Source organism: Rosa rugosa, chromosome 6 (assembly GCF_958449725.1).
Source record: "Rosa rugosa chromosome 6, drRosRugo1.1, whole genome shotgun sequence".
Taxonomy (NCBI): domain Eukaryota; kingdom Viridiplantae; phylum Streptophyta; class Magnoliopsida; order Rosales; family Rosaceae; genus Rosa; species Rosa rugosa.
In genome coordinates, this window is record NC_084825.1 from 44349248 (window position 1) to 44374335 (window position 25088).

The 25088-nt window shown below is 39.6% G+C and overlaps 1 protein-coding gene, 1 long non-coding RNA gene and 1 pseudogene across 4 annotated transcripts; all 3 read right to left on the minus strand.

The window, feature by feature from the left end:
* Nucleotides 1-2229: 2229 nt before the first annotated feature.
* LOC133718093 (3-ketoacyl-CoA synthase 19-like) lies at nucleotides 2230-3985 on the minus strand. Its single transcript, XM_062144900.1, has one exon. The coding sequence runs from the start codon at nucleotides 3832-3834 to the stop codon at nucleotides 2437-2439; it is 1398 nt and encodes a 465-aa protein (XP_062000884.1). The 5' UTR covers nucleotides 3835-3985; the 3' UTR covers nucleotides 2230-2436.
* A 4639-nt stretch (nucleotides 3986-8624) lies between these two features.
* On the minus strand, nucleotides 8625-10298 carry LOC133717603 (3-ketoacyl-CoA synthase 19-like; annotated as a pseudogene).
* Nucleotides 10299-16558: 6260 nt separating this feature from the next.
* Nucleotides 16559-22071, minus strand: LOC133715986 (uncharacterized). Of its 3 annotated transcripts, none has more exons than XR_009849292.1 (4): nucleotides 19223-22071; nucleotides 18725-19037; nucleotides 17820-18097; nucleotides 16559-17686 (listed from the first exon to the last, which is right to left on the minus strand). It is a non-coding gene; the product is annotated as an uncharacterized LOC133715986 (long non-coding RNA). The 3 variants fall into 3 exon arrangements; XR_009849291.1 differs by having other exon boundaries at nucleotides 16560-17691; XR_009849290.1 differs by having other exon boundaries at nucleotides 17672-18097.
* Between the last annotated feature and the right edge of the window lie 3017 nt (nucleotides 22072-25088).

Genomic DNA, 25088 nt, shown 5'->3' on the forward strand with positions numbered 1-25088 from the left:
GAGGGTATGATATATAAATATTTGTTTATAAGAGTAACTAAGTTTGACCTAGTTGATCGAATTCGAAACGAGAACTAAATTGGCTGGATTTTCTACAACCACCACAAAACATTACAATCTCTCCATCGAGCGGTTGGTTTCTCCGAATTCATTTTCCATTTCATGGTTGTTTTAGAATAAACCTCAACAATTTAAATGCAATGTATAAGTCAATACAACTTTAGGAGACAAATTGGTATAGGCCAACGTCTTTGTAATTAAAATTAAAGTTTTTATCTTATGTTCACGCACATCCATCGATAGAATATTTACAGACGTGATGTGAAAAAAATAAGCACGTTTCGCGGTCGTCATGCCATCGGTCAACTAAGAAGACATACAAGTGACGACGGTTGACCAATTCGATCAGATTCGAAAATATGGTGAAACTGGCTAAATTTTTTACCACACTGATAATTTATTGTAATAATCTCATCCAACGGTCGGTTTTCCCATTTTCTTTGAATTGATAGAGGTTGCTCTTTGGAATGTATGATATATAAATATAGATTTATAAAAAAAATTAGTGTCTTTAAATATTTATTATAAATAAAGCCCACAAGACCTGTCCCAAAAAAGCCCGCAAGGCCCGGCCCAAAAAAACCTACAAGGCCCGCTTTATATGAACAGGCTTGGATCATTCGATTTACAATAAAGCCCGGCCCGCCATTATTTAAAAATATAGTAAGGCTCGGCCCGACCGGTTGACGAGGCCTAATTGGGGACAATACCCTGCACGTCCTTTCTGTTTCTTCTCTCCAATAAAGACACCGCCTGGTAGTTAATTTGAAATCTTTAATTAGGGCTAAAAGTCATAACTAGGTTTAAATACAATTAAATATAAATAACACTAGAAACTGTTCCCACCCTATAGAAGTGGGTAGTTAGTTTATGAAAATAATAAATTTTCTTATTAATTATTTATTTAAGTTTTGACTTTTTTATCTATGACAATTAGAAAGATATATAAAGTAACCACTAGGTTGTGGTAGGGTGGCCGAAGGTCCCAGTAGCTTGCTATCTCACCTCCAATCAAAAAAAAAAAAAAAAAGATATATAAAGTTATTTAATATTTTAGAGGTATAAAAGTAAAAAAATTCAGTTATGGTGAGCAATCACTATTCTCTTAAATATAGTACAGATAATACTTGTCAAAAATATAACATACGAGTGCTGGCATCAGCATCATCACTATTTTACACTAAGTTTAGAGAATTGTATATTTCTCTAAATATTTTTTGCATAAACTTTTTTCTTGATAATATAATATTTATACTTTTATAAACTACAAACTATACTCCTCTCTTCACCAGCAGCTACTACTTCGCATTCAAAGTTGTGTCATTGAGTAATTATACCAAACAGAAACACAGGTCAGCTGCACAGACCTTTATTATTGAAATTTATTACTTCGAATGGTAACTGGTAAGCTGGTACGGACAGCGAGCATTGGCCAAGATTGTATCGGGATGGAGTAACACATGGGTGAGAACTTTTCTAAAATTATTGACAATTTATTGTGTATGAGAGACGTTGCAGTATGGCATATTCAGAAGCTGCATCTGCAATCTGTATTTTCATTTAACATTGCGTGTATCAAATGGTGCAGAACAGTACTGCAAGATATATAATTAATAAACTTTCCCAATTAAGAACCATTCTTAATTAGGTTTTCATGAAATGAGAAACTTTTTAATTCACCACCTTTCTCACTTTTCTCCTTTTGGAAATGCAATCTGTTGTGATTTCTTGAAAACCTCAGAAAATAGGAATTTCCATGACCTCTATATATATAATCATACTTTTCAAGCTCTTTTTTTTTTTTTTTTTTTGATAACATAGAATTTTAATTATCATGTGCGGAGTTAGTACTTCAAATTTATTTCAGAGTCCATTAGAGTAAATTTTTTGAAACAAAAATCTGACAGCACTACTGTCATCAATGACTGTCCCTATATATGCGGGTTAGGACAGGACACACTTGACCACTGATTTGATTCCAGTAGATATAGACAGTATAAATTATTAATACAGAAATTCATTAGATGGATTTTGTATCTGATGTAGACTTGGTGGACCTTGAATTACATTGCAGAACATGAAGCTGATAAGAAGCATTTAAATTCATGTATCCATGCCATAACAGAAACCTTAATTTATTAATTAATTTGGCAAAACAATAGTACAATACATAGACGCACCTGCTCTAGACGGTTTATATGTATGAGATACATGCCCTATTATCTTTTGACAAGAAGTTCATATGACAAATTTGACGCTGCCCTTTACATGAGCAACTTCAAACATTATATATATATATATATATATATATATATATATATATATATATATAACAACCGAAAAGAAAAATAATTTAGTCCAAGTACTATCGAAAACTTAAGCGAGTATTTTGCTGAAATCAATCCTAACAAAGTTGAGGCATTCATCATTAAGCCAACTAAACTTTTCCATGAAAGGGTTGCCTATAATATGTGGAGGGTAACTATCTATGCAGCTTTTCCAAACATTGGCATCATCCAAGTCCCTCAGTACTTCCCAAACAATATTGTTGCACTTAAAACCTGCTCCAAATCCACTCATAAGAATCCTATCACCCTTCTTGAGCCTCTTTTTGGCTTCCATGTATCCTAAAGCATACCAAAACCCAGCAGCTGATGTGTTACCAAATCGGAAAAGCGCCATTCTAGACGGCTCGAGATCATACTCGCTTAATGCTAAGCTCTTGCCAATCCCATCTATGATTGCTCTTCCACCAGGGTGGATGCAAAAGTGCTCTATTCCGGCCTTCATATTCAAACCAACTCCAACTACTTCTAGGTTTTGGCTCTTGGTACCACTTTTCTTCCGCAGCCTAGACTCCACCAGGTACCGGAGTATTTCCCTTAGTGGAAGTACTTTTGGCACTAGAACTTGTAGGTTTATTGTGAGAGCAAGAGCTGCTGCTTTTGTGAGGTATTTGGTAAGCCGAAAACCTAGGTAACCACTATCATCTTCTAGCTGTATGCAAGAATTGTAAGCATCATCATTCGAGCCGATATGTGTTCTTACCAAAGTCTTCAATTTCAAGATAGCTTGGTGCTTAAGGTATCTTCTATTGGTGAACAGCATCGAACAGCCTCCTAACCGAAACAAACAGTTGGTAAGCATCATGGATTTTTCTTTGCCGCAATACCAGAAAGGAGCCATGGACTCTGTGCTCACAACAATGGCGTATGAGTCTTTGTATGACTTGAACAAGCCCTGGACAACATCAACGGCCACTAGGCTTGCGCTGCAGCCCATTCCGGAGAGGTTGAATGTCTTGATGTCCTCCCTCATCTTGTAACGGTTCACTATTCGAGATGTTAGGGAGGGTGAAGGGGAGAACATGGAGACATTGACCACGAGAATGTCGATTTGTGATGGGGAGACTGAAGGGTACCTGGCGAAAAGCTTGTCAAGTGTATCGAAAATGGTTTCATCCATCTCAGAGAGTGAATCTGCTAGGGTTGCTTCTCGGCCTTGGAGGATGTTTCTTGGGCAGGATGTTTCCTCACCAATGCCGGAATTGACAATGGTTTTCAAGAGGAACCTGAAATCTTCCAGCCCCAGATTCTTGTTTTGCATGACGATTTTCGCACATGTGTCGGTTTGGAGCTGCAAGTCCTCTTTGGCTTGGTAGCACTCATAGGCCAGTAGATAGCAGCACTGGTCTCTCCTTTGGAGAAATGACTTAAAGAGGCAGCAAAAACCAAGGAAAAGAGAGACTAGACACATTTTCAAGAGCAACTCCATGGTCTAAGCTCTCTGTGTGGGTATATGAAGAGAGAGGAGGGAGTGGGAGAGAGAAGAAAGAGAGAGAGGGATTAGAATTGTTAAAAAGAGTGTTAAGTTGGTTGCATGGAAAGTGCTCAACAATTCTGCTGCTCTGTACGTACCCTGCCCCATATTCGTCCTTATAAATAGAAATGCATTCTGAACTAATCGTGAGGTTCAATTATTGATGAACGGCTGGATCATTTTGACTAAAAAAAATTAGTTGGTATTCATTAAAATTGTTAGGCAGGAGCTATGCACGACCATTAAATAGGTAAGCTAAATATTAAGACATCAAAAACGGTCGGATTTCACTCAAATTATTGATGGAGATGAAATAATTCATGTCCAAAAGAAAAATTGAGATGAAATAATCGTGATTCTACAAATCGAAGTACAGTTGCCAAGTTTTGCCACCGGCCTCTTACTAAATCAAATTATCAGATACCCTAATTGCTCTGTGTGTATATTATAGCAAATGATCGATGGATTTAGGTTATAATAAAACATGCATAATGATAAAAGGTTAGTCTATTTTTATTGAAGTGAAAAAAGAGAAATATAAGGGGGGACATGAAGCCAAAACCCCTTAAGAAAAATAAAAATAAAAATAAAATTTAAAAGGCATAACCAATTGAATTAAAGGTTAAGACATACAGTTGGCATATCCAATTGCAAGTTGGATATAGATCCCATGAACTAGTTTGACAATATTTGGCCTTCGATTTTTTTATTATGAATCTTTGGTAGTACTCGAAGAAGACTTTCATGTTCTAAGGTTGCGTCAAGATAGTTCACATATCACTTTTGTAGGGTCATTTCTAAATAATTTCAAGTCTCCAGTCATGAGAAAGGAAAACGAAAAAATTAGAACCACACAATGGCTTACAAAGACTATTTGCCCTACCCACATTGAACCGAGATCTGGCTTCTTAAAGTGAAGTTGTGCCCATCTCTATTTGGTAGTCGACTTATTTTCAGCTTGTCCAAGCTTACGTCGTAAAAGAAACAATCCGATCAAGCTCAAACCATATATAGTTGATCAAGTTTTGCTTGAGCTTGAACGTATTAAGCTCAAGTAATATGGACTAAATATTAGAATACGCACCACCAAAAATTGTCCCATAGCACACTGTTTTTTTTCTCTATCAATCGAGGCAATACACACTAATAACAATGTCTAATAGGTAGAGGGGACGGTGCAGGTGCAGCCACGGATTAGCTAACCGTATTCTCTATCGCCGGTGCTATTAACCAAATCACACTCTTTACTCTTCTGTATCATCATTTCTCCGTGGGTCCCAACACATCTATAATTTCCATTTTCTCTTTTTTCTTTTTCTTTTTATTTTATTTTACTTTTTTTCTTTTCAGTTTCTTTTTTCTTTTATTCTTTATCTTACGTTTCTTATTTCTCATACCGTATTATTATTATTTTTCGTATTTTGTACAAAGTACACTTGGTATAATACTGCAAAAGAGATTTCCATCAGAAGTTGAGAACCCAGCTGATTTCATAGAGCCAAAATAACAGTCCCTTGGCTCCTCTCCTCTCTCGTGCAAGGCCAGACCCAGCAACCAGAAAACGGATATTGAAAAAGATTCCAGAACCTCTAATAAGCCTTTCATTATCCCCACATATCATATTCATTCCCAATCGTATTTAACCATGGATTGAAATTTGGGGAAGCGGTGAGCATCGATTTTGACATAGCCGATGTTCCTTCATGCCAATCTGATCCATACCCCTACAGATCAATCCAAATCTCAAGGGAATAAATGGCTCAATTAAAAAACAAAATCTCAAATCTGAATACAGAAAACTCGATTCGAATCTAAATTGGTTCAATTCCTGATGATGAAGGCGATTGCAACCAATTGCATCTTGATCTTCTCAGTTAAACGGAGTAAAGTCAGATCTGCTCTTCTGCAAAGAAAAGAAAAGGAATTAAGAGAGAAAAGGATAAAACAAGGAAGATGGGAAGTACGCAAATATGCCGACTACATTGTATGCATAAACTTATAATGTTTCTTTTGCTAAAAAAGAGGAAAAGATTAGATTTATATATTTTGTTTGAGATAAAAGCGGAAAAAATTAAAATATAAAATCGGAAAAGATTCAAATATTGAATTTCGTTTGAGATAAAAGAGGAAATTATCAAAATAATTTTTATTTTTTTTTTCTCATTGAATACGGTTTATCAGTAGCAAAATGGAAGGCATACGGCGGATACAAGTATCTAATAGGTAATATAATTTTTTTTTTTTGACAGAGTAATAGAGATTTCATTTAATCCCAAAGCCAGAACGGCACATACAAATAAGCTCTATATGCTTGTACCCTAAATCAGTGGTCAAGCAGTTAAGGGAATACGGGTACCATCCACTAGTACAATGAAGCTCACTTATTTAGAAGCCTACAAACTATAAAAATTCCATCAACACAGAGAAAACTACTGTGAATCTCCATTCGTCAATGCACTCAATTGTGGTACTCCAGGAGATTCATTAACTAAGTGTAAAAAGAACCCATAGTTTGTAAGCTAGAACAGAAATAAAACTGAAAATTAAACTTTCCCCTTACCCTTAGAAATAGGGCAAGGAGAACAAGTTGGATAGGTCAACCTTAATGGTTCCATAACAGCATCAGACTTCTTATTTTTTGGTGGATTCTTGTTCTTGGCTCCAAGAGGCCGGCCCCGTTTCTTTTTAGTCTCCACATGTTCCTTATCTGCCCCAGTTTGGGATACCATAGGTAATATAAATTTGATATACCCCCTTTGCCTTTTATTTTGCTACACTTATCCGTGGCAATCAAATAAATGAAACAAAATATATAAAACAGTGTCCATTGATATATAAAGGGCACTCTTTTTAGACTGTGCGCAATAGTAGCGAGGCCTATGGCCATTTTTCTAGTAGTGTACTTACCCTGATATGCACCTGTGATTTGAAATTGGGTGGATGCTAATTCAAATTGGAATATTTGAAATGTCTAATGCATAGGCTTTCAGAAGTAAATAGAGATAGACAGAATCACTTCATTGATTTAGAACGGATATGAATGATTTTGACTTTTGAGCTCCCCCTTGGTCGAGATGTGTGAATGTAAAGGCTTTCAGAAGTAGATAGAGATAGACAGAATCACTTCATTGATTTAGAACGGATATGAATGATTTTGACTTTTGAGCTCCCCCTTGGTCGAGATATGTGAATGTAAATCAACATATCAAGAATGTGCTCTAACGAATATCGATCAATGTAACATCACCAAGTTGTTGAAGTTATTTATTGTCCAGAAAGAAAAACTGACCTGAAATGAGGCTAAGAGCAAACTGGATCAAGGTTATTGGGTCACTGGGTCAGACATTGCTTACTTTTTTTGTTTTTTGTTTTTTGTTTCCACCCCACCTACAAACTGACGCAGAGTGACTCATGTCAGTTTCCAAACTGATCTCAGTAACCCAGACTCAACAAGTGGAAACAAACATAAAAAAAAACAGTGAACAATGTCTAACTCAGTGATCTAGTGACCCAACGAGAAGAGGGGAAGGGCATTGGCAGAAGGGCAAAACATTAATTTCCTTTTCAGTTTTCATTTTCACCATTTGTTACATGTGCCTTCATGGGATTGACGACCTAGCTAATTCATTTTCACCATTTGTTACATGTGCCTTTTTAGTATCTGATTAATTGAAAATTATTCTCTGCACCAATGGTATAAGTGACCTAACACTTATAAGTTGATCTCAACCCTTAATAATTATAATCAATCTTTTTTTAATAACCAAAAAATATATTTGATGTAATCCAACCATCCATTCATGTTGATGTAAGTGCACGTTGGTACTCTGAATCCTCCTCTTGATTAATTTGACCAAAGTTAGGTAATGAGGGGTAGCATGTCTCCCAACTAGGTCTCGTCAATCAATTATATAGGTTAGCTTAAAGATGAAAGTTCGATCCCCCACTCTCTATGAATTAATAAGTTTCGATCATCTACTAAAATCGATAGGTCCAGCTATATTTATCACATTCGTTGAAAGAACCTAGTGATTAAAGTGTGATTAAGATATCTAACATCTAACTTCTAACATCTAACTAATATCAGTATCTGATGAAATTAAAATCTCACTCTATGAATTGATAAGTTTCGATCATCTACTAAAATTGACCATTCCAGCTATGTTTATCACACGCATGCAGTCACAGTAAAGCCACATTAATTGAAAGAACTTAGTGATTAAAGTGTGATTAAGATAGTCTAATATCTAACCACTGCAAATGGCCTACTAGTTCTTGCCTAGTTGGGTGTGCTCCCCAACCTAGGTTCGAATCCCGAAGCTGTCAAAGTGGTTAGGCACTGTGCTGCAATGCACAGTTGGAGTATTTCACATACGTCGAAGAGATTTATCTTGGGCCTAGGAAGCCTTTGGGTTCCCCTTGACAAAGTCAAAAAAAAAAAAAAAAAAAAAAGTCTAATATCTAACTGATATCAGCCTCTTTCAAGCACAAATCAGCAAAAAAATTTAGGATGCAATGGTAGCCAAATGTTATGAAGTGAGCCAAATGTATATCTGTGTTGTGTGTGTAAAAGCTTAGACCCTCACCCACATGCAACTCCAACCGGCCTAGCCATGGAGAGGCAGATAGTTACAGATCGACGTAGAACTAGGGAAGAACATTTTGAACTAGAATCTCTTGCAAACAACATTATGCATATTTCACTAAAAAGATTATGCATACTAAAACAACATTGTAAGCGAATAATGATGCATATATTTCAATAATTGTGTGTAACAAATATATAGAAATCACAACAACCTTTAAGTAGTACTATAAGCCCACAATTGAAATACATCAATTGATCTCCTTGCACCGAGGAACTAATTCCTCAAATAATCCAAGTCATTCAATCTTAATCATCATCACCGACACTGATCTATTGCATTCCTAATTTGATCAAATCTAATATAGCTCAGAAATTCATAGTTAAGCCAACTATACCTTTGCATGAAAGGGTTGATCAAGCTTGGTGGAGGGTATCTGTCTACGCAGTCTTTCCACACATTGGCATCATCCAAATCCCTCAACACCTTCCATACACAGTTATTGCATTCATAACCGGCCCCAAAGCCCACCATCAGAATCTTGTTACCTTTCTTAAGTCTCTTCTTGGCCTCCATGTAACCCAAAACGTACCAAAGCCCACCAGAGGATGTGTTGCCGAACCGATGAAGCGCCATTCTCGAAGGTTCTAAATCATAGTCATTGAGTGCCAATCTCTTCCCAATCCCATTAACAACTGCAGCTTCAGTTGGGGGTATACAGAAATGGTCAAGTCCAGCCTTGAGATTCAAACCCATACTTACCACTTCTTTAGCAGCAGCTTTGTTTCGACAGCGAGAATTGAGCGCATAGCGGAATAATTCTGTAATCGGTAACGCTTTAAGTGCCAGCACTCTCAGGTTCATAGTAAGAGCTTTAGCAGCAACTTTTGCTATGCTTTTGCTGAGGTTAAATCCTCTGTAGCCATGCTTATCTTCCACTTGAATTGAGCAGCCATAACCTTCGTCACTAGAACCAAGATGGGTTCGGACTATGTATTTCAATTTCAAGAGGGCTAAATGCCTAAGACCTCTCTTGTTTGTGAAAAGCATAGAACACCCTCCTGACCGGTATAGACAATTAGCAAGCATCATCGGCTTGACTTGGCCACTGTACCAATTCGGACCCACAGATTCGGTGCTCACGACAACGGCAAACATCTTCGTGTATGTCTTGAACATGTTTTGTACAAGATCAATAGCAACAAGGCTTCCACTGCATCTTGTACCGAGATGCTAAAGGCCTTTAACCTTTCCCGAGAGGTTAAAGGCCTTGATGCTACTCTTCATCTTGTACCGGTTTATGATCCTAGCCGTTAGAGACGGTGATGGAGAGAACAATGACACATTGACAACAAGTATGTCAATCTCCGAGGGTGAAACTCCACTTCTATTAAAAAGATTGTCGAGCGTGGTGAAGAAAATGTCATCCATTTCCAATAGTGCATCTCCCAAACTAGGGCAGTCTTCACGGCCGGCCATGACATTCCTTGGACTGTATGTTTCCTCTCCGAGACCCGAATTGACAATGGTCTTTAAGAGAAAACGGTACTCTTCTAGACCAAGATTTTTGTTGCGCAGAACGATTTTGAGGCAGGAATCGGTGTCGAGCTTCCTATCATCTGCGGCCTTGTAGCAGTCATAGGCCAACAAGTAGCAGCATTGGTCTCTCCATTGAAGAACCAGCTTAGAAAGGTAGATAAAAGCATAAAATATAGGAAGTAAACACAAAGCCATGAAAATCACCTGCTCCATGGAGACTGAGAGCGCTCGAGAGAGGGAATAATGGGAGTGTTATGTTTGGTTCTGCTTCTATATATGCTTTTATTTTATGTGCAAATATTTCTCACTACTTTATAGAGATTTTTACCTAAGAGAATTCTGGAATCAATTAAACTTTTGCTTACGATCTAACTCATCTTAGCCACATTACCAATGTACGTACTTATAACTCTTAATCAAGGGCGATGTTTGATTTATCTCTTTTTTGATGAAAAGAATAAGACACCATGCATCTCTTTGGCTTTTAGGGTATGACGTGATTTTTCAATATTTTATTAATACGAGTTATTTAAGTGTAATAAGAAATCATTGGGTTTAGTATACGTAATAAGCTCCTTCTTTAGGCCAACCCTAAACAAGTTTTGAGTCTTGAGCAAAGTAGTTTTTTTCTTTCACGAAGATCGGAAAGATTATATCCGGCCAGCCTGTGTAAGAGAAGTTGATCGAGTTTGGTGTTTGATCGATGTGGTTGAGCTTGATTCTAGTACGTAGTAGGGGACCTAAGATTATTAATGAATGAGTAAAAGCCTGAGGATCAAGCAGGAGACACACTGGGGCAACAATGGCAGTCACTTAAATTATCCCGCCGAGTAGGGATGGGCATTAAAATCTACGGGTACGGGTACCGGCGGGTAATTTTTTATTTTGGGTATCTGTTAACGGGTATGTGTATTAGTTTATGGGTATGGATATGGGTAATTACAAAATACCCGTATAAAAAAGGGTTGGGTATGGGTATATCCGTGGGTACCCAAATACCCATATAAACAACACCCAAATACCCAAATCCAGATCACGTCGGAGAAGATCACCCAAGGCTCACGGCGTCGCACCGGTGGCCACGGATTCCTCTCGACGTCGCCGTCATTCTTGTGGCTTTGGTTTTCACAGAAGAGCTCCGGCGACAGAGAATCGAAGCCCGAAAGATTCTAGGGTTCGCCGGCGGATTTTCCGATTCCGGCAACGTCGCGGTGTCGGACCTATATGAGAAGCTTCCTCTCAACCTCACCGACGTCTCTGAGGTCTTTGTTTCTCAAAACGAGCTCAGGTGAGAGAGAGCTGAGGATTCAAAGCTTTTGAGTTTTCCGGCCATTTTCTGGGTATTTTCCGGCGACGTTTGGTTGCAACTCAGGTAGAAAATTAATCTTCTTATCGAGCTCTACATGACTGTGTAATTGATTTTCAGAATTAGTTGGGTTTGCAAGAATTGGAATTTTTGGGTGATGAGGCTACTGCGGGTTAACAATTGCAATGGTGATTTCAATATTCTTTGGTCAATTTCCTACCTGAATTGGTTATTTGATTATACTTGAATTGAAGAAACATAGAGAATCGAAGATAATGTGAAATTGGATGGCCCTGTGTCCTACCTCAATGTGTTTGTGTATTGACTGTACTTGATTGTTCTGGGTGGGATTGTGTATTGACCATTAAATCAGTGGTTTCATTTAATGGTCACTTTCATGGGTTGGCTGCTGAGAAAATGGTGGAGAAGTTAGAAACTGCTTTGTTTGTTTTATGATGGGCAAAGTTTCAGAATTCAAAACCGGTGATTGGTTTTCTCCAGTTTTAGGGTATATCCTATAGTTGCTGTTTTTAACTCCCTAAGTATTTGTCAAAAAAAAAATCTGCCTATATTGAAAATAGGTAAATGGATGGATATGGGTTTACCCGTTTAAAAATGGGTTGAGTAAATATCCATACCTGCGAATTATTTGATGGTTATTACTCATTGGGTATTACCCGAGAACTTATTGAGTGTGTATTAGTATTACCCAGCAGGTATTATTCAATGGATATAAATACCAACTCTACCGCCGAGCCCTACGTTTGAATTCGTTCGTTTCCTTCATAATGATAGATATAACTTTGGAAGATGTGTGGGTCTCTTAGATCATGATAAAGTTGAAATGATAGACTTGTCATCACCATTTCGGGTTCCGAGGGTTTTTGTTTTTGCTTCTAGTAAAGTACGTTCCTCTTTCATATGTATGCTTCAGTGTCGGTGAAAATTACAGCTAGCGGCTCTTTGGGATCTTCCTCAACCAGCTAATATTTTTTTACTAGGCTTTCCGGCATAAACCTTACAATGCATTTGATGAAGTCTGATTCAACATTTCGAAGTACCACCGAGAGTATAGTAGTTAGTCTATTGTCTGCATATAGTATTTGAATGTTAGAACTAGGATTAGGATTAATTAATCATATTTTAGTACGTATCATACGGGAAGCATGACCTTGGGTTTTTTGAGGTCATCTATCTATCATTTCCATTTTATCCCTATATATATTTTTTTTCTGATTTCAATAATTTTGATTTTATTATTTCGTGATAATTTCCTACATAAGTCCGGTCATTTTAATCGTTAATTTAACTAATAAAATGATATACAAGAATACTCTAACGTCTTCTAGCTACAACATGATTTCATAATCTAGTCTAATATCTTTTATCAATTGTTTAAGGGTTAAACTAGTGAGAGATATTACACTTTTTTTTTTTTTTGAGAAAAAGAGAGAGATATTACACTTGGTGACTTGGGAATGAAACCAACTTCCAAACTCAAAAATAAAAAATTTGGCTTTTTAACTAAAGTAAGGATTGAAAAAGAAAGGACATGTTGAACAAAAAAAAAAGGGTCCTTGACCAAAAGCCCCAAAATGAGCCAAAGTTATCCTACTTACCCCAGCAACAGATTTTTATTCCCCACTACTCAATTTAAATTAAAAAGACAATTTTACCCTCACTCAAATTAATAAATTACACCATATGCCATCTAGCTCTCTCTCCTCTCTCCCCTCCAATCTGACTCTCTCTCCTCTTCGATCTGACTCTCTCTCCTCTTCGATCTGATTCTCTCTCTCTCTCTCTCTCTCTCTCTCTCTCTCTCTCTCTCTCTCTCTCTCTCTCTCTCTCTCTCTCTCTCTCTCATCCGGCGATAGTCGTGCAGTCTAGAAGCCGGCGACGAGTTTGTGCAGCCCAGAAGACGGCGGCGAGTTCGTGCAGCCGGCGTCATCGATCGTACAGCCGGCGGCGAGTTGGTGCAGCGAGCTCGGAGCTCCTTTATGTCACCTCCGTGCAGCTAGGTTGGAGTTCCGGTTCGTGCAGCGAGCTCGGAGTTCGCGCCATCCATTGCCGGCGGCGAGTTCGTGCTGAAGACTGAAGTTACCGGTTGCTTGGCTTCGCCGATCACGAAATCAAAACCGCAGCTCATCTCCGGCGGGAATTGGCACTCGAGCTCGACCTCTGGTGCTCGACCCAGGCTCTCCGGCCTCGACACAGGCCGGTGGCAGAGGAGAACATGGATCTGGTATGCCGGTGGTGGAGGAGAACCACGATTTGGTGCCCAGAGCTTTTCTCTGGGTGCCCAAATCAACTTCTTTTTTTTTTTTTTTGCTGTAAATTGGTTCAGAAGCCCAAAATGAAAAGAAAGAAAAAAAAAAAGGTTCTATTGGGGCAATAGAGGCCTCTTAAAGATCTATTGGGGGGGGGGGGCAATAGACGTCTATTGCGTCTATTGGGGGGCAATAGACGTCTATTGGGGGGCAATAGACGTTTTGAATTGACGTAATCTCCTTTTTTTTTTCTTTAATCAAAGTTTTATTTGTGTAATTTTAGGAAAATTAGTTCCCATTTCGGTAATCGAAACGTCTATTGGGGGGCAATACATGACTGATAGTCGTCTATTGGGGGGCAATACATGGTTGATAGTCGTCTATTGGAGGGCAATAGACGTCTATTAGGGGGCAATATACTATCGGGGCAATAGGCGTCTATTGGGGGGCAATAGGGGGCAATAAAGGTCTATTGGGGGGCAATAGATATCTATTGGGGGCAAAAAAAACCTTCCGGTGAGATTTTCAGCAAATTCCGGTGGGCGGAGGTCGGTGACCAGATTCCGCCGGCCGGTGACCGGATTCCGGCGGCCGGTGACCGGGCTCCGGCGAAGTCCCCTATGGTTTCTCTCTCTTCCATTCTCTCTCTCTCTCTCTCTAAGTAACAAAGGTGAGGGTAAAATGGTATTAAAAAAAAAAAAAAAAACAAAAAAAAAATCTTAATGGGGTATTAGGGAAGACCTCCTTAGAGTGTTTTGGGTAAGAGGGAATTAAAAAAATTTAGTGGGGTAAGTGGGAAAAAAATCTCTAAAAATGGTGTAAATGGACAAAAACCCAAAAAAAAAAGGACACATGTCACAATCGCGGTCGGCCACATCATTTCTAAGGAAGAGGTTTCAACTTTCAAGGGTAAAACAGATATTTTGAAGTTACACTATTGAATCCTACATTCTGGCCTTCTGGGAAGGCTACTGCCGGTCAGCCGAGGAGTTCTTCTGGTTCGCTCCTCAGGCCCGTCTATCTCGTCACTATATTGGCAGGTTCTCCGTTTCGCTTCTCTTTAATTTGATTTGCTGAAGTTTTCTACCGGATTGGTTTAAATTATTTTCCATTTTTATCTAGGTCATTTGGGCTCAGTGATTCTGGAGTGTTTATGATGTTGGGTTCCTTTTAACGCTTGGTCATTCATTATGTGGGGTTTTCTTTTTGAGAAAAAAATTTAATGTGGACTGAGAGTTTGAGAGCTACGTTGGTCCTTTAGTTATAACTTTCTTAAGAAGGTACAGATAAATGAAACAGCTTTGGCTAGACTTTTTCCTGGAGAGCACATGCTGCAACTAGGCTCAGTGATTATAGAGTGTTTATAATTTCAGGTTTTCACGCTTGGTCATTCATTATGTGGGGTTTTTTTCGCAGAAATAAAAATTTAATGTGGACTGAGAGTTGGTTCTTTTAATTATAACTATGTTAAGAACGTACTGCAAAATGAAACAGCTTTGGCTAGACTTGTTCTGGAGAGCACATGCTGCAACTAAGTTTGGATTGTCCCACATCGCTTGAGGAGGGACCAGATTGGCTGGATTCCATACTCCTGAAATGAAGTTTCAAGCTTTGTTTCTGTTTCTTAGTATTAAAGTTTCAACCTTTAAAGAGAAGAAGCAATATACTCGTAAAGAAAATAGAGAAAATGAATATCGAAACTTGAAAGTGATTAAGATAACACAGACGAGAACTTGGATTGTCTTGAAGCTTTGTTTTGTTGTCTGTGTGTGTTAGGTATTGACAGGAAGGGAGTGTTTTCCATATAGCATTGACCTAAATGAAATTTTAATGTCTGGTATATATTTAATTGATGGTCCTGGAGCATTTTGTGAAACATAGATATCTCTTGCTTACATTGTGATTTTGGCAGCTGTTTTGTTTCCAATTCATTTTTTTTTTTTTTTTTTTTGTGGTGTGATCTCTTGTGTCACCGAGTCGATATAGTCTAAAAGCAGAGCAATCATCGGGAAGTAGGAGAAAGCACGGGTTTGCTAAAAGCGTGACTTTAGCTTCGCTGGGTTGCGAGGGCGTTACCCTTGCTTCGATGGTTTCAATTAAATTGAAGGTATGTTGCTTCGGAAAAACTTTGATAATCTGAGAGATTAGTTGATTGAGAGGTAGTCTTTAGCCTCTATATATATAGGCTGCAGATTCTCCTTCCTAATAGGAATGAAGTACTATATTTTGGGCCACAGTTATTGGTCTCGAATCAAATCAAAACACTTATTAGTTTTGATAACATATCGTAGGCAATAAGAAATTGCCTCTGTCGTAGCAATATTCTAGGCAAGGTTAATTGCCTCTTGGTAACCAAATCTTTGGATATGCACGTACTGCATGTATAATAAGATCAGGTACACATCCCTTGTTTAATTGTAATAAAGGATAATTATATCCTTCTATATATGTTGCACGTCCAACGCACTCCTTAATTACATGGGATACCTTTGATTGCTTGCATGACCCACGTACATCTACTATTCCTTCCTTAATTATCTCACCATGCATGAGCAATTATACATACATGATATATATATTCCTTGCTTATTGCCATCAATGATGATTGATTCCTTAATCAATAAGAGCCCATGCTTGCACGTCCACATCCTTCCCTCCTGCTCAATCTTGGTACGCAAACTAACTATCCTTAATTATCAAATATTTGATAATTAATAGTAAATCAAGGAATATTCAGATTTGTTTCAAGATTTTTTTTTTTTTTTTTAGGGAAGCGAAATAAGGGCTAACTCCTCGCCCTTAAAATGTATAGAAGAGATTTGTTTCAAGATTGCTTGGTCTCTAAGTAGGCTTTATTTAGCCTCTAAAGAATATATTTCGAACTTATTGAAAATATATAGCTTGAGCCACCGATATTGGCCCCGATTTTCTCTGAGTGACACCTTGTTTTTCCTATTTTGTGTTCAAACATTGCCCCCCAGACCTCGAAATCAAAGGTCCCCGTCTTGACTGAAGAGGTCTTGAGTCAGCACTTTTCTTGCAATATCGTCGCTTTAAAGCCACTTTCATTAATTGATAAGTACATGCTTGAAATCACTTGACTGATTCCATATAAGCCTCTAAACAGGCCATGAAGCTTGAATGTCACAATCTAAACCACCTTGACGAGCGACGAGATAGATTACAAAGAATGGCACATGCCATGTAATTAACATGAATGCCTTGGGCTTTAATCACATGTGGTGTAGAACCTGACAAGGATTTCGATGGGTTCTAGATTTTTCTTCCCTGCTCAAATTCCTGAATATAGGCACCCAAGAGGTATTCTTTATGGACAGATCTCTCATAGACCTGCATATAAAAAGGCCACAGGTATTGGTCCTGAGTGGATTGCTCAGCAAACCTTGATTACTTTCAATCTGTTTTTCTGAACAATAGAACCTATTAATTTAATAATGGTCCTCAATTGCATATGAATTTTGCTATCATGTTCCACAGCACGCTACTACATGTCTAGCAAAAAGATCAATATTTGATATGATAAGAAGGCCACAAGTATTGGCCTTGAACGTTAATAATCAAACACGTGTTCCGGATGAACTTGCTTGATCATAACGAGTTTCCAAAACCACAATTGGTTTTTGACAATTACTGACAGCTCACAGCTAAGCTCATCAAGCCTCTTTAGGCTTTTGTTTCCTTAAGCCACATCACTCTCTGATATGTTTCCAGATTTGATCTTTCGAGGCAGTTTGTGTAGTGCATTGAGCTGATTGACGATTTCACGCTTGTGTAGAGTTGAAATCTCTTTCATTGTATCCATGTTGCTATGGCTCCATAACCAAGAACTACAAGCTCTTTGTGGTGATCAGTCACAACAAAACTTGTACCAATTTGCTTTCAATAGACATTCAGCCAAATGGATCATTCAATGCCCTTCTTATATTATCCCCAATGTTTTAAAACGCTGAAGGCGTACCCGAGGCGTTTTCGGGAGAGCCTTGCAGCCTTGAGGCATAAGGCGCATAAGGCGTAAGCCTTGCGACATAAATTTTTGTCGTCACATTAAGAGCAACCACTAGTAGTAGTACTAGAACTCATTGTTGCTGCACTAAACAATTAAACATAACATCCTATCAATTACATATAAAATAACAATCTGGGCAGGGAATTTGAACAATACCAACCAACATATACAAAGCAATGATACGGAGCAACATATTCAGTCAAGATTTGTACCTTCAAATCTTGTCTGCAAGTCGAACTCCAAATCTGCAAGCACCTCTTCAAGCCTGCCAATCGAACTCCAAGTCGAACTCCAAATCCAGTTCAGCCAATCATATATTATAATGACAATCATATCAATTAGCACAAGAGACAATAATATAGTAACTCGGCCTCAATATAGTAAACCCAGTTCAGCCATCTCAATATCTTCCAGCTGCTACTTCAAAAGAGGACCGAGAACAGAGCACACAAAAAGGCTGCTGGAGAACTGCATTAATTATTCTCCAAGCCTCCAACTAGGGGTCGTCAATGGGCAGGGCAGGGCCGGCCCTGCCCAAAATTAATGGGCTCGGGCCGGGCTGGGCAGGGCCAAAACATATTTTTTTTATTTTTCGGGCCGGGCAGGGCCGGGCTTCTCTTAAAAATCAAGGCCCAGGGCCGCCCATGGGCCCAGGGCCTTATGGGCTTTTTAGGGCCGGGCCGGGCCGGGCTTTTTTGGGTGGGCAGGGCCGAGCCCATTATATTTATATGTCATATTATTTTGTTAAAAAAAATATAAAAAGCTATGAAAAAATTATGATATGTTAATGATTGACCAAAATAAAATACAAAATTAAAAAAACATATGACCTAATGCAATAATTAGTTCAATATAACTACATAAAAAGATATTAATACAAGAATTGAATGGGCTTTCGGGTGGGCTTATAAGGCCGGGCCGGGCGGGCTTTAATGGGCATATAACGGGCCGGGCCGCGGGCCGGGCCTGGGCTTTGAACCCTCCGCCCTAGCCCTGCCTCGTGCCCAATGGGCAGGGCCGAGATGGGCTTTGCTGCGGGCCGGGCCGGGTTTTTGCCCACTGGGCCGGGCGGGCGCCCATGGGCTTTTAGGCCCGCGGGCCAAATGATGACCCCTACCTCCAACCTATGGCTGTAAACCTTAACTTCAATTATATTACGACGTATACATGTCCAAATTCTCACAACTTTATATATAGTCATCACCTACAGGATGGAACCCAAACCCGATAGCAGAGCGAGCTAATAGCCCCCTTCAATGAGGGCCTGGGGAAGTCTCTGAATTTTCAGATTGACAGATTCAATATATATGTTTCATAATCACTACCATATAACCAAACCACTCCATTGTAGGAACCCACAATTCGGAAATATGAGTAGTTTTCTGGTAATCAACGATACCAAGATTGCAGTTTTGATTTGCATACCAGGTCTGCAAAATTAACAATAACCCACAAACAAGATATCTAAAAGATCAAAATCTGCAAAATTGACAGTAACCCACAAACTATTGCAACCAAAAGTAAGACATTTACTCAGACCCAGATACATATATGATTTTCTAGATAGGAACAACTCAAACCCAGATAAATATAGACGGGAAAGAGGGAGTCATACCTTCAAATGGCCTGTTGCGAATCCAAGTATCCAACTCCAAAACGTTCAAATAGCCTGCTGCGAATCGACCTCCAATTGACTCTGGGTTAGGGATCGAATTACAAGCTTTTGGAACAGAGAGGGCTGAAATCGGCTCTCCAACACTCAATTACTCTGGGGTCGCGACCTAGAAACGCTTTAAACCCAATCTGTTTCAAAACGACGTCATTTACCATTTTTTCTGCGCGTACGCCTTCAGCGCCTTGGAGGACGCCTTTCACGCCTTTAACGCCTTGGAGGACGCCTCACCAGCGTCGTCGCCTAACCACTAAAACACACTCAATTTCAGGCCAGAATTTCGCCCTTTGAGCCTCAGGCGCGCCCCAAGGCGCGCTTTTTAATTCATTGATTATCCCAACTCTGTCTTCATTCCTCCAAAAAATAAAGGAGCGTCCTCCAATATTTCCTTCCGGTGAATGCGAAATCTTTATCTTTGCGCCAACTTCAGCTCAATCCTTCGCCATGCATTCCATTAGCTGACTTGAAATGCACATAGGTCAGTGGTATTTTCAGGCCAAGAAGCCAAGGCCTCTTTATTTCTCAAGTTTACCGCTGCCGTGAGAATTATTACTTTGCATGCTTTCTTGATGAGAACATGATGCCCCCCATGCTAGGAAACATGTATTTCAATCTTGTAATGCTTACCACAATTTGTGGTTAATACCTGGCGCTAGGAAATTGCACCTCCAGCTCTGTCCTCTGTTAATCAAACCAAGAGACCACATTTATGCTTTCAGTTGCTGCCATGAAGCTGTTGTGATGTGGTCTTTTGTTGAAGGACATCAATATGAATAGTCATGAGCAGAACATGCATCGATCAAATCGAGCTAGCATCATGTCTAGCTAAACTTGCCATAACGTGCAGCAACCTCAGACTAGGCCACTTATTAGCTTATGTATAATTTGCCAGAGCAAAACTAGGCTTTGCCAACAATTGTGAATGATCAAAATATCTAAATACCCTAGACTTGGATTCAGATATAATGGGCTATATAACTCAGGCCTCTCCCCAAAGAAAGTGGAGAAACCACTTCCTTCCTCAACAGAGCAGTAGCATGATTTTGTGCGTATGACATTAAATGGAGTATAATTGCGAAGCACCATATGGGATAAAGAACCTGGAAAATTGTCCACTTCTCAGCAGTATCATCAACTTGGGGAAAAGACACCTTTCTTCAAGTTCTGCACCGTTGTCATGAAGCGACGTCTTCTTTGCCAGCTTTGCCCCCCCCCCAGCATAAACTAAGGAAAACAAGAGCCTCCAAAAGCTTATGGCCACAGAATTTGACCAAGAAAAAGTGGTACTGGCTAGTGTTCTCTCCATGTAAACTATGATTTCATGATTATGCTGTCGGGCTAACCATATGCAGAAAGACATAGATATCAGCAAATTTTCTTTCTTCTACCCATGCCACAATTTGGCAATAAGAGTTTTCAGTCAACCTACGCTTCTCTTTGCCTCTGCTGCAATATTTTTGTTTAATAACAAAGAGCATGATGACTTGGATTGAAGCTTTTAGCCACTAGCTTGGCTAGCCGACACATACCCACCAGGTGTGCCACATATTAAGCACATAAAGCCAAAAATCACATCTTCACCACTTCATATGCAGATCCTTAAAAAAGAAATAATGATCCTGTAACTTGAATCAATTATGCTTTTCTCCCCTGCAACTATAGCCACTGTAGTTGGAACATACTAGAGCCACTTGCTGGCTTAGCTAGATTATCTTCCAATAGAACATCAGCCATGAATGCCAAGCAAAGTGTAATGCAAAAGACTACTGTGAGGAGAAACTCTGAAAATTTCTTGGTAGCTTTACTTCGCGAGCTCATACTCCTCTATGGCATTCACATCCTTGTCTTGTATCTCATTCACAGGCTTCATGCAACTGGAGTTAACTACAACCGGAGATGTCCACCATCATTCCAAAGTTCTCCTTCAATTGGCATTTAGATTTTCTCAAAAGTTTTAACTCTGCAACATCAAGAGGCCACAAATATTGGCCCAGGTGATATTAAGACACTTCAAGTCTTGATCTGTGAAGTTTAGCATTAAATCATACCACAAAAATTTGAAAAATACATGCCCCATATGTGCCCCCCAGTTTTGATGTCTGGAATGAATCATGTCAAGTACAGGTGTTAGTGTAGGACGTCAAAACGTGAGTGTGCCCCCCAGTGTGAGCTAGGAAAATATGCATAAGCCTCTGTTCTTTGCACCTGACCAATTAGGATTGATATTCTCTTGTACTCTCTCAAGGACACATTATCATGAGGATTGATAGTTCTGCCCCCCAAGCCTGCACATGTCATCTTTGTAGAACGTCTCTCTCAGGCATCCCATCAAACACCTTGTAGGCATATATCATATTCTCAGACTTTTGATGAAAGCTCAACAGAATAGCCCACAGAAGATCAATTTATCAGCAAACTGAGTACAATCAATCACTATTTCCTGGAGATTGAGCTCGATTCTTCGCAGCAGTAGTGGGAGATTACTCTGGATTCAATATGTAGTCTTCTGTAGTTCAATTTTTCCTTTTCTTGCTGGCGGAAGAACCTCACCCTGAATCCGCTTTAACAGCGAAAGCCTCCCTATTGGCTCTGCCTGGACGTCTGCTACTGTGGTTGGTATACTGTCCATTAAGGTCCACTCGCTGGCCTTTTGGATTGACTTCGCCCCTGTTGTATCTCGCTGGCGAGGCTCAGGCGAAGAGTATACTCAGCAAAATCCGCTTACTCGTATTTCTTTGGAAGACCTTGGCGAACGTTCGCTTATATCTGGCCTCCTTCGCGACCATTCGCTGATTACTTGTGAATGGTTTATGAATGTTTGCTAAGTTAAGATCGTATCTGACTAGGTGATTGACGGTTTAAGTTGGTGGACGATTGTGGATCGTATTTTGAGCTGTTAAGAAGACGCAGCGGGATTAGAGGTGAGTAAACCTCACATGGTTCATATTACGAACCGAATATAATTAATTGATTTTTTTTGTCGTAATTGTGTGGAAATTGTTTATGAAATAAAGATTTGTTTTGAAATAATATGAACTTGATCAACTACGGTTCATAGGGCTGCGGCTCACAGGTAAGAAAATGAATTTAAGTATAAAATGAATTTATTGCTGTAATGCGTGTGAACTATAGTTGGTATTAATAGGCATTCCTGTGCGAATGTCTATGTATATATATTATTTACGTGAAATAATATGTATTGTTGGAATTGTGAAATATTATGTGTTGTTGGAGTTGTGAAATAATATGTATCGTTAGAGTTGTGTTGAGTTTATTGTTGAAAAGCAACATATTGTGAGAGATGTGGAGTTTATTGTTGAGAAACAATATACAGTGAGGTGTTGAGTCTTATTGTTGAGGAACAATAAATTGTTGTGATCTGTGGAGATCAATAGGTCACGGGGTGACCATGGCATACTATCAGCGACCCACGCTCTCGCGCCGGGTAGGTGGAACTGATAGTATTAAATCGTGAACCACGCTCTCGCGCCGGGTAGGTGGAAACGATCAGTTAGAGCTCTAGTCTGTCTGCCAAATGTTGAGTGATCTTATGAGGAAAATTGAGAGTAACTCATAAGTGTATATATATATATATATATGAGAGTGAGAAAGTGAAGTGGTTTTGTGGTGGTCGTTGTGATTGTGATGTTCTACTTCTATACTTGAGTTAAAGGAAATGTATTTTAATAAATCAACAGTTCATTCTTGTTTACTCATACTAGCTGTCAAAAGCTTACCGGGTTTGGTGTTGTTGCAATCCCGGTACACTATTCAAATTGTGTAGCGGGTACTACTACAGGTCAAGAGAATCAGGAAGGTGATCGAGCTGCGTAGGGTAGCTGCAAGGGTGTTATTCTGATTTTCTATTGTGAGGTTTGTTATGCTCATTTAGAGCTTTACAATTTTACTTGTGAGAGTGAATTTGTAATAATAAACTCGAGGTCTTCGAGACTTTATGTTTGAGTGGCGAGTGGTGTGTTTGTTCTGAGAAAAAAAATTCAGAACGTTTATTTGATTTAGTTCTTAAATTCATGTTTCGGATTTGAATTTGTTATTCAAAATTCGGGGCGTGACAGTTTGGTATCAGAGCGTAAGGTGCATATTCGGTGATGTGTCAATACTTTCCGAGTGATGGCCCGTCTGCAGCGGATCCCCATCGTGTGCTCTTCGGTATTGGCTAAGTCATTGGGTATGCGTGAGTGTTGGGAGTTGTTTAGGCCGCTAGGTCGTTTTAGGAACGTAAATACTTTTCTAGTAGTATTGACTTGGTTAATATGGACTTGTATTTGACTTATACTACACTTTAAGCATTATACGTGTATTAACCAAGCGTACTATGCACCATAGGTAATGGACAGACAGCGAGGCCATAATGTGCGCAGAAGAGGAGGCAGAATTGGTAGTAGGGAAAGAACTCGTCCCTTAGAGGAAGTTTATGACAGTGACACAGAGTCATCTTTGGATGCACCACGTACCCCACATGTGCGCAGAAGGGGAGACAGAACCAGACGTGGGGAGCATGCCCATGGGGATGAAGTGGAGGTACCACATCTTGAGCAGCCTGCTCCACCAGTGACGGATGTGAGGGATGCCACTCGCTTGTCGAAATTGGTAAAGGAAATTTATAGTCTGGGAGCAGTTCCATTTAAGGGTGGCACAGACTATATGTTGGCAGATCAATGGATCGAAAATATGAAGGGCTACTTCCAGATGGTGATTTGTGATGAGTTGGAGAAGAGGAAGATAGCATCGTTTATGCTTCAGGAGGATGCACGGTTGTGGTGGAGTGGCACTGAGAGGATGATGGACGTGACCACTCTAACCTGGGATGGCTTCATGGAACTCTTCAGGCAGAAATACTTCCCAGTTACAGTGAGACAGCAGTTGGAACGACAGTTCCATTCAGTAACTCAAGGAAAGTTGAGTGTGAGGGAGTATGAGGCAGAGTTCAACAGGTTGTATCAGTTTGTGAGACAATTAGATCCTGAGAGTTTGGCCATGAAGTTTCAGTTGGGGCTGAACCCATCGATTCGGCGTGATGTAGCCATTTTGGAACTAAAGGAACTAAGACTCGTTGTGGCTAAGGCATTAACCATCGAGCAGGAAAACCAGATCCTTCTGGAAGAGCAGACCGCTGAGAGAGATTTTCTGAGGAAGGGAAAGGCAGTTGCAGAAAACAGCCATACAGCAGGCAAACGAGGTAACTTCTGGAAGAGACAAAGGACTAACCAGCAGACACCAACTAGGGCCATGGTTGCAGCACCTGCTAGGGTGATGCCTATTAGACAGGTGGCACCTCTGAAATGTTTCAACTGCCAGGAGTTAGGGCACACTTCGCGAAACTGCCCGAAACCAAAGAATTTGGTGTGCTTTAATTGTGGCCAGGCAGGACATGTCTCCCGGGTTTGCCCGCAGCAACAAGATAGAGGCCAAAGAAACCAGCAGAGACAACAGCCTCAAGGTCAGGCTAGAGTCTTCGCCATTTGTCAGAGAGGCACAGGGGTGGAAGGTACCTTATCTATCTATAACTATCTTGCTAGAGTATTGTTTGATACGGGAGCCTCCCACTCTTTCATATCTAGTTCAGTAGTGGATGTGTTGGGATTGATTGTCATGCCTCTTACTAGATCATTATGTGTTACATCACCCCTGGGTGTGTCTCTTGAGCTGGATATGTTTTGTGATGATTGCCCTATTGGGATAGGTGGTAGAGAGTTCTCTGCCTCATTGATTGTGATTCCGGATCACACATATGAAGTGATTTTGGGTATGGATTGGTTGAGCCCGAACCATGCATTGATTGACTGCT

Coding starts and splice junctions, on each gene's coding strand:
- LOC133718093 (XM_062144900.1), bottom strand. CDS start 3,834: ATGGAGTTGCTCTTGAAAATGTGTCTAGTCTCTCTTTTCCTTGGTTTT.